The 17,439-nt window shown below is 41.5% G+C and overlaps 1 protein-coding gene across 10 annotated transcripts in view; it reads left to right on the top strand.

Moving 5' to 3' along the window:
- CHD2 (chromodomain helicase DNA binding protein 2) overlaps nt 1-16,977 on the top strand; it is a 135,879-nt gene extending 118,902 nt beyond the window's left edge. For all 10 annotated transcript variants that reach the window (XM_067029553.1, XM_067029550.1, XM_067029549.1 and 7 more), the window contains 2 exons: nt 8,040-8,286; nt 13,416-16,977. In XM_067029553.1, the coding sequence (XP_066885654.1) occupies nt 8,040-8,286; nt 13,416-13,749 (581 nt within the window). In that variant the 3' untranslated portion in view covers nt 13,750-16,977. The remainder of the gene's footprint in view (nt 1-8,039; nt 8,287-13,415) is intronic.
- Nucleotides 16,978-17,439: the final 462 nt, after the last annotated feature.

Raw genomic sequence — 17,439 nt, 5'->3', positions numbered from 1 at the left:
ATAGAACAAAACCTTAAAAGAATATAATATATATAGAAGCATAGTATAAAATTTTACAGAGTCAAGTGTTTCATAATCAAAATGAAGTATATACATTTTTTTCTAAACTTCAATGTTAGGATTTCCTTTTTTTTTTTTTTTTTTAAAGTACATTCTAATCTTCCAATAAAATTCTCAAAAATTGATTTTCTCCATCTTTTCCCTTTTTTTGGAACACATTAATTATAAGTATTTAAAAATTCTTGACTGTTATTTCTAATATCTGAATTATTGTGAACCATTTGTATTATATGCTTTTTTTTTCCTTGGTTTTCAGTCATACAGCTCTATCTTTTAGCATTTCAGCATGTCTGGTTATTTTTGATTAGATGGTAGGCACTGTGTTTTAAAAATTGCAGAAGCCCCAGATGATGTCACTCTGCCCCAGAGAGGATTTACTGTTTCCTCTCCAGGCAGATAGAGTGGGAGACGATCATCTTAATCTAGTTCTTGTTTGGTTCCCCTGTTCCTGGGGATTGGCTCTCCAGGGTACTGGACAGAGGGTCTGCTGCACTCTCTGCCCCACCCCATTGGCAGGTCTTAAACTAGGATCTTGGTTTCCTCAGCACCGTGAGACAGCCCTGAACGGCTCTGCTTTTCAGAAGGTATCTAGCTTAGCTTTTTAGCCTCCTGCTCCCTGCAGATTCAGCAAATGTTCTAAGGGAAAACTGGCTGTGTTTGCAGTCCCTCAAGTGTCCAGTGTCCCTCTAGCTTAGAAAGACTACCAAAAGCTCTGCCGGTGTCTGTTTCTCCAGCAGTGGTTCTCGGCTGGGAAAAGCCCAGATATTCAGCTTCTTGCCCAGGCTCAGAGTCACAGATCTCCCCAGTGGCTGCAGAAGTCAAGTCAACTATTATTACCTCTGAGGGTTTTTTTTGCTCTTCAGAATCTTAGTGCTTCTAGTCTTCATTGCTTTGGCTGCTCTTTGATGTCTTTAAGCAGATTATTTTCTGTTTATCTGATGTTTTCTTATTGTTCTTGGCAGAGTGTAATTCTGTGGCAGCTACTCTGAATTACCTGGAAGCAGAGGTTCCATGTCTTTTAATCTTAAAAATTTTAGTTCAATTAATTGAACACCATTTTATTAGTGGGGGGAGGTAATGACTATACAAAAAGATGGTTGGGAAATGTTTCCATGTTCTTAGATGTAGTTGTATCAGTTGTATTGATTTTCCTCCTGGGATTAGACTGGTTTTATGTCATTCATATGATGTCACTGATTTTATATTCTGATCCTTTGAAAGGACTCTTCTTCTTAAGCTAACTGTAGTCTTTTATTTAAACTTTGGATTTCTCATCCCTCTCCTTAATAGTCAGTACTTCCTAACCAGTTATCTAACCCATGGAGGGTTCAAGAAGAAAGAAAAGCACCGTTTACTTTCTCTGGAAATAAATGACTTGGTCATCTCCATAGTACCACAGACCTAGACACCCTGTTTGAAACCTACCTTTCTATTTAATTTAAAGCCATCTTCAGATGATCCTTTCATGTTGTGTCTCTTTGTTGTTTGTTAATTTTTAGGTTAAATAGTCAAAGTTTTTTACTACTTGGTTCCCTGGCCTGCTCCACCCTGGGTCAGCAATGAATTTAAGCCATTGGTCGACTATATATTGTTTTGATGGTATAAATTTCTAAGCTACACAGTTTCTTTTATGGTATTATTCTTTGGCTCTGTAAAAAATGCTAGAAGGCCAACAAAATGAGTAGAGACATATTTGGTGTCACGTCTTTGATCTTAGCAAGTTGTAGCTGGAAGATGGATTTCCCATGAGGCCACATAGTACTTACTAGTTAAGCCTCTGTATTAGTTTCCTAAGACTGTTGTAACAAAGTGTACTACAAACTGGGTGGCTTAAAAGAACAGAAATGTATTCTGTCATAGTTCTGGAGGCAGAACTCTGAAATCAAGGTGTCAGCAGTGTTGGTTCCTTTTGGAGGATCTGAGGGTGAATCTATTGCACGCCTCTATCCTGGCTTATACTGCTTACCAGCAAGCCTTGGTGTTCTGGCTGCACTGCTCCAATCTCTTTTTTTTTTTTTTTGAATTTTATTTAATTTATTTTTTTATACAGCAGGTTCTTATTAGTTATCCATTATATATATATTAGTGTATATATGTCAGTCCCAATTTCCCAATTCATCCCCCCCACCCCGCCGCTTTCCTCCCTTGGTGTCCATACATTTGTTCTCTACATCTGTGTCTCAATTTCTGCCCTGTACACTGGTTCATTTGTACCATTTCTCTAGGTTCCGCATATATACGTTACTATACGATATTTGTTTTTCTCTTCCTGACTTACTTCACTCTGTATGACAGTCTCTAGATCCATCCACGTCTCTACAAATAACCCATTTTCGTTCCTTCTTAAGGCTGGCTGATACTCCATACTCCATTGTATATACGTACTACATCTTTTTTATCCATTCGTCTGTCGATGGGCATTTAAGTTGCTTCCATGACCTGGCTATTGTAAATAGTGCTGCAGTGAACATTGGGGTGCATGTGTCTTTTTGAATTATGGTTTTCTCTGGGTGTATGCCCAGTAGTGGGATTGCTGGGTCATATGGTAATTCTATTTTTAGTTTTTTAAGGGACCCCTCCGTGCTGTTCTCCATAGAGGCTGTATCAATTTACATTCCCACCAACAGTGCAAGAAGGTTCCCTTTTCTCCACACCCTCTCCAGCATTTGTTGTTTGTAGATTTTCTGATGATGCCCATTCTGACTGGTGTGATGTGATACTGCATTGTAGTTTTGATTTGCATTTCTCTAATAATTAGTGACGTTGAGCAGCTTTTCATGTGCTTCTTGGCCATCTGTATGTCTTCTTTGGAGAAATGTCTATTTAGGTCTTCTGCCCATTTTTGGATTGAGCTGTTTGTTTGTTCTTTTAATATTGAGCTGCATGAACTGTTTATATATTTTGGTGATTAATCCTTTGTCCGTTGATTCGTTTGCAAATATTTTCTCCCATTCTGAGGGTTGTCTTTTCATCTTGTTTGTAGTTTCCTTTGCTTTGCAAAAGCTTTTACGTTGCATTAAGTCCCATTTGTTTATTTTGTTTTTTTCTATTACTGTAGGAGGTAGATCAAAAAAGATCTTGCTGTGATTTATGTTGAAGAGTATTCTTCCTATGTTTTTCTCTAAGAGTTTTATAGTGTCCGGTCTTACGTAGATCTGTAATCCATTTTGAGTTTATTTTTGTGTATGGTGTTAGGGAGTGTTCTAATTTCATTCTTTTACATGTAGCTGTCCAGTTTTCCCAGCACCACTTATCAAAGAGACTGTCTTTTCTCCATTGTCTATCCTTGCGTCCTTTGTCACATATTAGTTGACCATGGGTGTGTGGGTTTATCTCTGGGCTTCCTATCCTTTTCCATTGATCTATATTTCTGTTTTTGTGCCAGTACCATATTGTCTGGATTACTATAGCTTTGTAATATAGTCTGAAGTCAGGGAGTCTGATTCCTCCAGCTCCGTTATTTTCGCTCAATACTGCTTTGGCTATTCCGGGTCTTTTGTGTCTCCATACAAATTTTAAGATTTTTGGTTCTAGTTCTGTAAAAAATGCCACTGTTAATTTGATAGGGGTTGCATTGAATCTGTAGATTGCTTTGGGTAGTATAGTCATTTTCACAATATTGATTCTTTCAGTCCAAGAACATGGTATATCTCTCCATCTGTATCTTTGATTTCTTTCATCAGTGTCTTACAGTTTTTGGCATACAGGTCTTTTACCTCCTATGTAGGCTTATTCCTAGGTATTTTATTCTTTTTATTGCAGTGGTGAATGGGATTGTTTCCTTAATTTCTCTTTCTGATCCTTCGTTGTTAGTGTATAGGAATGCAAGAGATTTCTGTGCATTAATTTTGTATCTTGCAACTTTACCAAAGTCATTGATTAGATCTAGTAGTTTTCTGGTGGCATCTTTAGGATTCTCTCTCTATAGTATCATGTCATCTGCAAACAGTGACAGTTTTACTTCTTCTTTTCCAATCTGTATTCCTTTTATTTCTTTTTCTTCTCTGATTGCCATGGCCAGGACTTCCAAAACTATGTTGACTAATAGTGGCGAGAGTGGACATCCTTGTCTTGTTCCTGATCTTAGAGGATATGCCTTCAGTTTTTCACCATTGAGAATGATGTTTGCTGTGGGTTTGTCATATATGGCCTTTATTATGTTGAGGTAGGTTCCCCCTATGCCCAGTTTCTGGAGAGTTTTTATCATAAATGGGTGTTGAATTTTGTCAAAAGCTTTTTCTGCATCTATTGAGATGATCATATGGTTTTTATTCTTCAATTTGTTAATATGGTGTATCACATTGATTGATTTGCGTATATTGAAGAATCCATGCATCCCTGGGATAAATCCCACTTGATGATGGTGTATGATCCTTTTAATGTGTTGTTGGATTCTGTTTGCTAGTATTTTGTTGAGGATTTTTGCATCTATATTCATCAGTGATATTGGTCTGCAGTTTTCTTTTTTTGTAGTATCTTTATCTGGTTTTGGTATCAGGGTGATGGTGGTCTCATAGAATGAGTTTGGGAATGTTCCTTCCTCTGCAATTTTTTGGAAGACTTTGAGAAGGATGGGTGTTAGCTCTTCTCTAAATGTATGGTAGAATTCACCTCTGTAGCCATCTGGTCCTGGACTTTTGTTTGTTGGAAGATTTTTAATCGCTGTTTCAATTTCAGTACTTGGGATTGGTCTGTTCCTATTTTCTGTTTTTCCTGGTTCAGTCTCGGAAGTTTATGCCTTTCCAAGAATTTGTCCATTTTTTCCAGGTTGTCCATTTTATTGGCATAGAGTTGCTTGTCTCTTAGGATGCTTTGTATTTTTGTGGTGTCTGTTGTAACTTCTCCTTTTTCATTTCTATTTTTATTGATTTGAATCCTCTCCCTCTTTTTCTTGATGAGTTTGGCTTATGGTTTATCAATTTTATCTTCTCAAAGAACCAGCTTTTAGTTTTATTGATCTTTGCTATTTTCTTTGTTTCTATTTCACTTATTTCTGCTCTGATCTTTATGATTTCTTTCCTTCTGCTAACTTTGGGTTTTGTTTGTCCTTCTTTCTCTAGTTCCTTTAGGTGTAAGGTTAGATTGTTTATTTGAGATTTTTCTTGTTTCTTGAGGTAGGCTTTTATTGCTATAAACATCCCTCTTAGAACTGCTTTTGCTGCATCCCATAGGTTTTGGATTGTATTTTTGTTGTCATTCGTCTCTAGGTATTTTTTGATTTCCTCTTTGATTTCTTCAGTGATCTCTTGGTTATTTAGTAACTTATTGTTTAGCCTCCATGTGTTTGTGTTTTTTACGTTTTTTTTTTTCCCTGTAATTGATTACTAATCTCATAGTGTTGTGTTCAGAAAAGATGCTTGATATGATTTCAATTTTCTTAAATTTACTGAGGCTTGATTTGTGACCCAAGATGTGATCTATCCTGGAGGCTGTTTTGTGCATACTTGAGAAGAAAGTGCAATCTGCTGTTTTTGGATGGAATGTCCTATAAATGTCAATTAAATCTGGTCTATTGTGTCATTTAAAGCTTGTGTTTCCTTATTAATTTTCTGTTTGGATGATTTGTCCATTGGTGTAAGTGAGGTGTTAAAGTCCCCCACTATTCTTGTGTTACTGTCCATTTCCTATTTTATAGCTGTTAGCAGTTGCCTTATGTATTGAGGTACTCCTATGTTGGGTGCATATATATTTATAATTGTTATATCTTCTTTTTGGATTGATCCCTTGATCATTATGTAGTGTCCTTCCCTGTCTCTTGTAACAGTCTTTATTTTAAAGTCTATTTTATCTGATGCGAGTATTGCTACTCTAGCTTTCTTTTGATTTCCATTTGCATGCAATATCTTTTTCCATCCCCTCACTTTCAGTCTGTATGTGTCCCTAGGTCTGAAGTGGGTCTCTTACAGACAGCATATATATGGGTCTTGTCTTTGTATTCATTCAACGAGCCTGTGTCTTTTGGTTGGAGCATTTAATCCATTCCCGTTTAAGGTAATTATTGATATGTCTGTTCCTATTACCATTTTCTTAATTGTTTTGGGTTTGTTTTTGTAGGTCCTTTCCTTCTTTTGTGTTTCCCACTTAGAGAAGTTCCTTTATCATTTGTTGTAGAGCTGGTCTCCTGGTGCTGAATCCTCTTAGCTTTTGCTTGTCTGTAAAGCTTTTGATTTCTCCATCGAATTTGAATGAGATCCTTGCTGGGTAGAGTAATCTTGGTTGTAGGTTCTTCCCTTTTATCACTTTAAATATGTCATGCCATTCCCTTTTGGTTTGTAGAGTTTTCTGCTGAGAAATCAGCTGTTAACCTTATGGGAGTTCCCTTGTATGTTGTCATTTTTTCCTTGCTGCTTTCAGTAATTTTTCTTTGTCTTTAATTTTTGCCAATTTGATTACTATGTGTCTTGGTGTGTTGCTCCTTGGATTTATCCTGTATGGGACTCTCTGCGCTTCCTGGACTTGGGTGGCTATTTCCTTTCCCATGTTAGGGAAGTTTTCGACTATAATCTCTTCAAATATTTTCTCATGTCCTTTCTCTCTTTTCCTCTGGGACCCCTATAATGCGAATGTTGTTGCATTTAATGTTGTCCTAGTGGTCTCTTAGGCTGTCTTCATTTCTTCTCATTCTTTTTTCTTTATTCTGTTCTGCAGCAGTGAATTCCACCATTCTGTCTTCCAGGTCAGTTATCCGTTCTTCTGCTTCAGTTATTCTGCTATTGATTCCTTCTAGTGTATTTTCATTTCAGTTTCTGTATTGTTCATCTCTGTTTGTTTGTTCTTTAATTCTTCTAGGTTTTTTTTAAACATTTCTTGCATCTTCTAGATCTTTGCCTCCATTCTTTTTCCATGGTCCTGGATCATCTTCACTATCGTTATTCTGAATTCTTTTTCTGGAAGGTTGCCTATCTCCATTTAGTTGTTTTTCTGGGGTTTTATCTTTTTCCTTCATCTGGTACATAGCCCTCTGCCTTTTCATCTTGTCTATCTTTCTGTGAATGTCTCTTCATTCTCTGTCTTCATTTCTCCATGGCCTTCTTCTCTGTGTCTCTTTGTCCCAAATCTCCCTACGCCTTTCTCTTAACAGGATATCTATCATTGGATTTAGGGCCCACTGTAAATCCAAGATGATCTCAACTCGAGATCCATCATTACAACTTCAGAGACCCTATTTTCAAGTAAAGTCACAGTCAGAGGTTCTAAGTGGACATACATTTTGGAGACCACATTTCGACCCAGTATAGCCTCCTTTCCTCTACTTCTGTGTCTTCACTGCCTTTTCGGATTCAGATAAGTGTGATTCTTCTCCTCTGGGGAAAAGAGAGGCTTATTGAAGCTAAAACAAATTTCAGTTTGGCTCTGTCCTTGAGAGTTACAGAATCCAGAGTTAGAGCCATCACTTTTTACAGGAGGAGTGCCATTTTTTTTTGGTGTGGGCTAAGGAAGAAGAGTAGGATCAGTAGGTATAGTCTGGAAAGATTTTCAGGGACCAGGCACAGCTCATGGTACCAGCAAGGTAAATAAACCTTAGATGTGTAAATGGAGGGTATTACCTTGTGGCTGTGAAACTCAGCAGTGTCTTTTTCCAAATTAATGTTTGGTGTGGGGATTTTTGTTGTTGTTGTTGTTGTTTGTTTTAGTGAAATCTCATTTTAAGGGTAAGCCCCAGGTTGGAAGGTAAGCAGGTGTAGAAAATGAAAAGCAGTAAAAAAAAAAAAAAAAAAAAGGAAGAAAGGAAGAAAGAAAGAAAATGAAAAACAGTGGTTCTTAAATTTCAGAAGGAGAAAGGTGAATTTTCTTTTGCCTTAAAATTTTGGGGAAAGAATTTTGGACTCATTACTTGTATGATAACCAGCAGCAAAAAGGCCAAGAAGGAAGAAATGTAGTGTTTGTAACATGTGTCAGGCCTTTACAGTTTAAACTTTAGTGGAAGTGAAATGCAGCCAGTTCTTGGAATCATGAGATCATTATTTCTTTTTCTGCAGATCGAGGCGACTGGCAGAGGGAAAGAAAGTTCAACTATGGTGGTGGCAATAACAATCCACCCTGGGGTGGTGACAGGCACCATCAATATGAGCAGCACTGGTACAAGGACCACCATTATGGGGACCGGCGACACATGGACGCCCACCGTTCAGGGAGCTACCGACCCAACAACCTGTCCAGAAAGAGACCTTATGACCAGTACAGCAGCGACCGAGACCACCGGGGACACAGGGATTATTATGACCGGTATGCAGGGGGCCCTCAGACACCAGGCACTGACCTCTGCCAGGGGCTTAGTATTTATAGGTGGAGAGAGACAAGCAACAGAAACTTAATGTATTTATCCATCAGATGCTCATTCTTACCATGTGCCAGGCATGGTCCAAAGTCTGGTGCTGTGTTTCTGCCATCAAGGCATCTTCAGAGTGTTGGGGAGAAATCATGATGTAGGCAGCTGACATTGTGTGCTGAGTGGACGATTGAAAGAATGGATTTTTGCATTTTTCCTCAGGGCTGAGGAAGAGGGGAGGCTGGTGATTCTTGGTTTGGGCCCTGAAGAGTCAGCTAAGCAGAAAGAGATGGACTAGGCATCACAGGCCCAGGCCAAGGATAGGCCCCCACGAAGGGATGCCCAGAAGATGAATAGGTTGGATGTGGGGGTGGGACTTGAATGCCAAGTTACAGGTTTTAAGTTTTATTCTCTGGGCCAAGGAGCCATTTATGGTTTCATCATCACACTTGTGCAGGGGGAGTTTTCTCTGACCTGTGAGGAAATCTAGAGAAATGTAGCCATAAAATATTAGAGTCTGCAACCAAAATGATTAAGCTCTGCGCTACGCTGTCAGCCACACTAGGTGGGTCCCAGCCTGTGGTCCTTTCATGCTAGGAGCCCACAGTTTAGCACTCAAAGTCTTTTCAAGTTGTCCCTTCTCTACAACTATATATCATGATATGATGGGCCAAGGTTTTGTGAGAGTAGTTGTGAGAGTTAGCAAGTACAGGAAGGGCTAAAGAGGTTTTATCTATTCTTCTTAATTTCAGGACTTAGCTGTATTTTAGCTTCCTAGCAACTTTGGTTTCCCCTAGGCTAAAGACATGCTTTGACTGCACCTTGAATTTAATATAGGAAAATTTCATATAAACATCTCCATGTCCTGCCTTCTTTTGGAGGATCTGGTAACACCAGGCTGCTTTTTAGTACAGCAGCTGTGACCGAGTAGCAGCGGCCTCTGTTAGGAGGGGTCTGTACCCCTCACCCCCCACCCTTCTGTACCATCTTATCTGACTCCAGTGGGCATTTGTCCTACATTCTTTTGTGTAGATCTGTATTTCCATTTTTTATCATTTCTCTTTTGCCTGGAGGACTTTTGTTTTAGTGTGGGTCTGCTGGTGATAAATTCTTTTAGTATTTGTATGTCTGAGGAAATCTTTATTTTGTCTTCACTTATGAAAGATATTTTCTTTGGGGTATAAATTTATAGATTGACACTTCCTTTCAGTACTTTAAAGATGTTCCTCTACTTGTATTGTTTCTGATGAAAAATCTGTCATTTTTATCTTTACTCCTCTTTATATAATGTGTCTTTTTCTTCATCACTGGTTTTTAGCAATTTGATTATAATGTGCCATGGTGTATTTTTCCTTATGTTTCTTGTGCTTGGGAATTCTTGGATCTGCACCTTATCATTTTATCAGATTTGGAAAATTTTTTACCATTATTTCTTCAAATACTTTTTTCTGTTCCCCCACTCTCCTTTGAAGATTTCAGTTAGACCTGTGGTAGGCTGCTTGAATTTGTCTCACAGCTCACTGATGCTGGGTTTATTTTTTTTAATTACGTTTTCTCTGTTTCATTTGGAAAGTTTCTATTGCTTTGTCTTCAGGTTCACTAATATTGTCTTTTTCCGTGTCTAATCTGCCTCGAGGCCCATTTATTGATAGTAATTTTGTATTTCTTACATTGTAGTTTTATCTCTAGAAGTTGCATTTGGGTCCTTTTTTTTTTTTTCTTTTCTTTTCTTTTTTTTAAAAAAATCTTCCATGTCTCTCTTTGACCTTTTGAAATCTGGTATACAGTTTCAACATGGTATTTCTATCCTTGTCTGCTAATATCTATGATTTGGGTCAGTTTCAATTGATTGATTTATTGCCTCATTATGGGTCTTATTTTCCTGGTTCTCTTCTTTTTCATATTATTTTCCATTATGGTTTATTACAGGATATTGAATATAGTTCCTTGTGCTATACAGTAGGACATTCTTGTTTATCTGTTTTATATGTGGTAGTTTGTATCTGCTAATCCCAAACTTCTAATTTATTCCTCCCCCACATATTTTCCCCTTTGGTAACCATAAGTTTGTTTTCTGTGTCTGTGAGTCTCTGTCTGCTTTGTAAATGAGTTCCTTGGAATCATTTTTTTAGATTCCACATATGAATGATATCATATGGTATTTGTCTTTCTCTTTCTGATTTACCTTCACCTAGTACGATCTCTAGGTCCATCCGTGTTGCAGCAAATGACATTATTTCATTCTTTTTTACAGCCAAGTAGTATTTCATTGTGTGTATGTATCACATCTTCTTTATCCATTCATCTGTCAATGGACATTTAGGTTGTTTCCATGTCCTGGCTATTGTAAATAGTCCTGCTATGAACATAGAGGTGCATGTTTCTTTCTGAATTATAGTTTTGTCCAGATATATGCACAGGAGTTAGATTGTTGGATCACATGGCAACTCTTATGTTTAATTTTTTAAGGCAACTCCTCTGTACTGTTTTCCATAGTGGCTGCACCAACTTAAATTCCCACCAACAGTTGCAGGAGGATTCCCTTTTCTCCACCCCTCTCCAGCATTTGTTACTTGTAGAGTTTTTATTGATGGCCATTCTGACTGGTGGTATAGTTTTGATTTGCATTTCTCTGATAATTAGCGATGTTGAGCATCTTTTCATGTGCCTATTGGCCATCTGTATGTCTTCTTTGGAGAAATGTCTGTTTGGTTCTTCTGCCCATTTTTTGATTGGGTTGTTTGTTTTTTTTGTTACTGCGTTGTATGAGCTGTTTGTATATTTTGGAAGTTAACTCCTTGTCAGTTGCATTGTTTGCTAATATTTTCTCCCATTCCATAGGTTTTTTTCTTTTTGTTTATGATTTCCTTTGCTATGCAAAAGCTTATAAGTTTTATTAGGTCCCATTTGTTTATTTTTGCTATTATTTCTCTATGCCGGGTAGTTTTTGATTAGATACCTAGTTAAGTGCTGGACATTTTTGTATTCCTATAAACGTTCTGGAGCTTTGTTAATGAAACACAGGTTACTTGGAAACAGTTTGATTCTTTCAGATCTTGGTATTAGGATTTGTTAGGCAGAACTGGAGCAGTGCTCAGGCAAAGGATCATGATCTCCCACCACTGATGCAAGGACCCTCAGGGTACTCTACTAGTGCCCCTTGGATCTTGAGGTTTTCCCATCTGGCTGGTGAGAAGAGAACAGGCACCGTTCCAACTCTGTGTGAGCACAGAGCAATGGCATCTCATCCTTCTCAGTGTTTTTTTCTCCTGGCCTTCGTGTAGTTTCCTCACATATACACCCTGAGCAGTATCCAGCTGAACACTCGAGGGGGAACCTTTGGTGGTCTTTGAACTTCTTTCTCTTTGTAGAACTTGCTTCTCTTGCACTCTACACTTTGAACACCCCCACCCCAACTCAGGAAGTCTGGGCCTCTCCTAAGCCGGTGCTTATAAGGCTTATCTCATTAGTTTCTCATCCCATAGGGATCGCGGTTCTTTGTTACATGACATCTGGTGTCTTAAAAACCATTGTTCCATACATTTTGTCCCTTTCTGATTGTTTCAGCAGGAGAGTAAATGTAGCCCCTGTTACTCCATCTTGGCTGGAACATGGACAGTCTCTCTCTTTCCCTCCCTCCCTCCCTTCTCCTCTCCCTCCCTCTCTTTTATTCAGGTGAAATTCACATAACATAAATTAATTATTTTAAAGTGAACAATTCAAGAGGCAGTTAGTACATTCACTGTGTTGTGCAAGCACCTTCTCTGTCAAGTTCCAAAACACTTTCATCACCCCAAAGAAAACTCTGTAACCACTAAGTAGTCACTCTCCATTCTCCTCTCTCCCTAGCTCCTGGCAACCACCAATCTTCTGCATTCTGTTTCTTTGGACTTACTTAGTCTTGATAGTTTGCATAAATAGAATCATACAGTATGTGGCCTTTTGTGACTGGCATTTTTGACGTTTACCATAATGTTTTAGAGGTTCATCCACATTGTAGCATGTATCAGTACTTCATTTCTTTTCATGGGTGAATAATGTTCCAGTGTATGTACATGCTACATTTTGTGTATCCATTCATCCATTGATAGGCATTAGAGTTTTTCCACCTTTTGGCTCTTGTGAATAGTGCTACTGTGAACATGGTGTATAAGTGTTTGTTTGAATATCTGTTTTCAGTGCTTTGGGGGGTATATACCTAGGATTGGAATTGTTAGTCAGTGGCAGTCCTATGTTTAACTTTTAAGGAACCACCAAAATGTTTTCTACTGCAGCTGACCTATTTTACATTCCAACCAGCTATGTGTTAGAATTGCAATTTTCCCACATTTTCACCAACACTTATTTTTAGTGTTTTGAGTGTAGCCATCCTAACGGGTATGACATGGTATCTCATGGTAGTTTTGATTTGCATTTCCCTGGTGATTAATGCCCATTAAAGATGTTGAACATCTTTTCATGTGCTTAGTAGCCATTTGTGTATCTCCTTTGGAGAAATGTCTGTTCAGCTCCTTTGCCCATTTTTGAATTGTATTGTTTGTCTTTTTGTTGTTGACTTATACAGATTCTCTGTTAATAGTATAACAAGCAGTTTGCCATGGTCCTGACTAAAAATTTTAATATTCTTCACATTGAATACATTTTAAAATAATTTAATTAACCCTGCACTTATTATTGCATGTTTAGGTTATAATTTTTGCTGTTACTAATAACTTACAAAATAATTTCTGTGGCTCTTTTTCTCCTGGGCTGGGTCGAGGAACATGAGATGTTTGTAGATCTTGCCAGTTTTCCTGAAGGGAATGTGAGTTTACAAAGCCATCAGTGATTCAAGTGTGTACTTCTTTCACTGCAGACTTGATGAGGCTTATGTCATTTCATAGGCCGTGTTTTGCCAATAAGTATAAAATAGCCCTTTGTTACTACTTTAGTTTTGTTTTTCTTGATTCCTAGTAACGTAAGTATTTGCCTCTGAGTTTCTGGAAGCGTCCTTAAATATGAGTGCATGAGGAAGAGCCAGTGGATGATGGAGGAGGGGTGGGAATCTGGCTTTGGTCTCCAGCTGATCCTTGCATCTCTGTTTCAGGCACCATCACGACTCCAAACGGAGGCGATCCGATGAATTCAGGCCTCAAAATTACCACCAGCAGGATTTCCGACGAATGTCTGATCACCGCCCCCCTATGGGCTACCACGGCCAGGGACCCTCGGACCATCACCGCTCTTTCCACACAGACAAATTGGGGGAGTATAAACAGCCCCTCCCCCCGCTGCACCCCGCAGTCTCAGATCCTCGCTCGCCCCCTTCTCAGAAATCTCCTCACGATTCCAAGTCTCCCCTGGATCATCGGTCTCCTTTGGAGAGATCACTAGAACAGAAAAACAACCCAGATTATAACTGGAATGTTAGAAAAACATAAAGGACAGTTCGGGAAGAAGGGGAGTGCAAGAGTCATTAAGCACCTGGATGTTTTTGGTCTGATCCACAGGAGCCAGTTATCTAGACCAGTGATGGCGTTTCTGGACACGCTGCTGCTGTCAGCTCGCTGCTGAAGGAGCACTTAAGGGAGTGGGGGACCTTTTGCTTGGTCCAGCTTTGATTTGGGTCACCACTCCCGCACTTGGGCACCCCATCCCATTCCAGCCTTGTCCTGGCCTCCCACTTTGATGGGTGCTAGGAGGAAGAGGTGACGTTTTGTCTACCAGCTTCACGGGCTGTTCCCCAGTGAAGGAAGAAAAGATCTTAGAGTCGTGAATGTTTTATCACCAGGGCTGGTGCGCCCTGGACCTTGGCGCATGGTCGGGGAAAGTGCGTGTGCATGAAGGCTGCCGGGACCTGCTGGACAGCACGGGGTTTGGTTCACCATGATGTGACGGATGCTGCTGTTGGGGAGCGGGGCGCGGGGGTGAGCGGGTGGGGTCTCGCATCATAGGACTTGAAGGGGAGCAGGTACCCCCCTCAAACATGTTCTTGGGAGAAGTGACACTCGGCCTCATCATGTGACACCTGTGGTGCTGGGGGCACGGGGAACAGAGGGGGAAACACTTCCACAGCAGCCGCTTCCCCACCAACACTAAGTTTTCCCACATTGTACATTTCAAAGGTTTGGTCTCCCGGGTGGGCCTCGTTTGCCCCCTGTGCCAGGGAAAGTAGGGCCTGTGCAGCTGACTTCTGAGGACTGTGAGTTGGGCAGCATTGAAGTGGGCGTGGGTCCTGTTTGGTTGGGAGTGGGCTGCACGCAGGGTAGGCGGGGCGAGGGCTGGGTGTGTGTGGCCAGGGCGCTGGGATCCCTGGTGGATTCTGATTCCTGGGATGAGGGGTAACGGTTCTGGGCCTGGCGAGGAGGGGGCCGAGGGAGCAGGCTTGCTGACGAGCTGGTTGCTGGCAGCACTAGGGCGGGCTGCTGGGGAGGGGCCTTCGGGTCTCCCAGCCTGGGGGTTGGTAGTGCAGCAAGTGGGGGAGGGCCAGCGTGGCAGCCGGTCACCATCCAAAGCTGTGTCGGAGTTCCCTTCGCCCAGCTTGAAGAGGTAAGATTCCGCAGGGTCACACGTCTCCTGCTGCTCATGTGGTGGGTGGACAGATGCAAATAAGTTGCCTGTGGTGAACATGTTTCCACTGCTAGTTGGAGATCATTCGAATTGAACTCAGTATCTTTTACAGTGAAATCAAGTTAAGTGTAAACCTTTTTTTTTTTTTTTTTCCAAAACAGGAAGCATCCAAGGACAGGGTAACTGAGCTGTAGATAGAGTCAGACTAGAGTTGAATTGAGTCAGGATGGGAGGCAAGTTGGTTACATTTGTTAAGGAGGCTCCTTTCATTTTACTGGTTCTGGGGCCTTCCGTTCTGTTCACTTTAAATATAACTTGCCAGTAATTGTTAAGAGTATTCAAAGGCCTTTCTAGATGGAGACAGAATAACTGACTTGAACATACAGTGTGCCTATACGTGTCTAGGCTCAGAGCTGCTGGAAACCCTTCCATTGGGCATATACAGGGTTAAACTCCCCGCACTAACCCGAGGGGACTTCATAAAATCATTATCACTTGCTGGTATCCTGGGCAGCACCATTAATGCCTTTACTGTTGCCTCACCAGTGAAGCAGAGCTGGCTTTGGGGGGCCATCACACTCTGCTTCCCAGAGTGTCCTCTGGCTAGCCTGTGCTGAGGTCCACGTGAGAGTCTGGGTCCACACAGTTCGTGAGGGGAGCTCAGTGGACCCACCACTTCCTGATCTATTTCTCCTCCTGATACTTGGCATCATTCACCCTGGGCTTGTATGACACGTGCCCAGAGCACAGCCCCAAGGGACCACAGAGGAGCCCCTGGCCACTGTCACCCCAGTGAGGACGTGTGAGACTGCTCCGAGGGGTAAGATAGGAAATCATGCCTCTGCTTTGGCCACAGGTTGGGCTCCTTGCCAGCAGTACTGACACTACCTGTGTTTGTCTTGCTCAGGCCAAAGGGGAAGGGCAGCCTGGCTTGCAGATCCTTGAGCCATCCACGGGCCCTGGAGGTGGGCAGGGTGGGCCCCAGCACGGCTTCCCTGTGGGAAGTCGGGTCATGTCCTTTCAGAGGAGGCCAGGAGGAGGAATCGGAGGGCCTGCATTTCAATGTTCATCAAGGTTTTTTTTTTCCCTCTGAAGTTGTTGGTAGGAGATGTGTGAGTTATTCCCAAAGATGTCTCATCATGAGGAAAAAGGAACTTGCTTTTGTTCACATTCAGGATTTTTAGTGCCATATGATGTAGCAAAAGGCAGTGTCAGCCAGGTCAGTATTAAATTGATTATGAAAAGTACAGTATCCCCATAAAAGCATCTATTTTAGGTGTCGGAGTATGTTTGGAGGGTGGGTTGGGAGAAAGGAGGCATTTCCTCATTGTCCTAAATCAGTATGAATACTGTATGCTTATATCAAAACCAGAAATTTGCACAGGTAGGAATTCTCTCACTTGTGGATGGGAGAAGCTGCCCCCGGAATCTTTGAGGATGGTATTCCATGGAGCCTAGCTTTGAAAGATTTAGTTATTAGGTAGCAAGAGCAGGGGCTGAGGAAGAGGGAAGTTGAACAGAACCCGGAACCTGAACAGAAACCCGGATTCACGTGTATGTCCTAGTCCTGGCAGAGGACACGGTTAACTCCAGACTCGTCCCCGCCGTCTGTCACTGGCTCCGGGCTCCCCTTCCTTTTAGTCATTCCTTAACGCTCTTCGATGGGAACCCAGAACACTTCTCACGTCCTGCTGCAGACACTCTAGCCTGATGTCTGAGAGCCACATCAGGGTGCGCGGTGCAAACACGATTCAGTTATGAATTCACACAGTGACACTGAAATCCTACAGACCAAAACCAATGCGTCAGCAGGAGCGGTGGCCCGGGGCCCAGCACCGGCGCTCGCTCCTCTGGCTCATCCGAGGGCTGCCGTGTTGGGCGAGGAGAGCCAGGCCAAGGGTCCAGGCTGCTTTAGTCCATCTGTGTCCCACTCGGTTGGGGGCAGATGGTTTTTCTTTATTGTAAAATTGTGGACTTTTAAAACCTGTTGACTAAACAGTAATTAATTTATATTTGTGAAAAATGCCACTGTCCTAGTGATTTCTGATGTAAATAATGTTGTTTATATAGTATGTATTAAATTTTCCTACATTGTAAAACTGCTGTACTTTTGATTCTTGTATATTAAAAAGTGTTACTAAGGATTTTTAGAATTGGGCGAACACGTTGCATTGCATTGGCGTGGCCCGCGACTGTGCATGCCTCCTCGTCTCCCTTCCTTTGGTTGCTAGGTCATCAAGATTGACCGCCTTGTGAAATGGAGCGTTTTAAAGTTGCGTCTCTTCCCCCTACCCAGGCCCAGTTGTGTTGTCGGGTCCAGGTCCTTTCACCAAACGTTCTAGATTTTCTCTGAGTAGCTGCAGCTGAAAGTCCCCCGGCCCAGCAGCAGTCGTCTTAGCCCGAGTCCCTGCACTTGAGGAGGAGTTGCCGCCAGTGGCTGAGCAGAGCCGCCCTCAATTTCCCATGTTGGTCGTGCCGGGAGGGGAGGATCCCGGGGAGACCCGTGCCCATCAGGTGCCCATCAGCAGGGGTCCCGCAGCCCCCCGGGCAAGAGGAAATCA

This window comes from Kogia breviceps, chromosome 3 (genome assembly GCF_026419965.1).
Source record: "Kogia breviceps isolate mKogBre1 chromosome 3, mKogBre1 haplotype 1, whole genome shotgun sequence".
In the NCBI taxonomy this organism is placed as follows: domain Eukaryota; kingdom Metazoa; phylum Chordata; class Mammalia; order Artiodactyla; family Physeteridae; genus Kogia; species Kogia breviceps.
The sequence above is the reverse complement of the archived record's forward strand: the minus strand, read 5'-3'. Positions and strand labels throughout refer to the sequence as shown.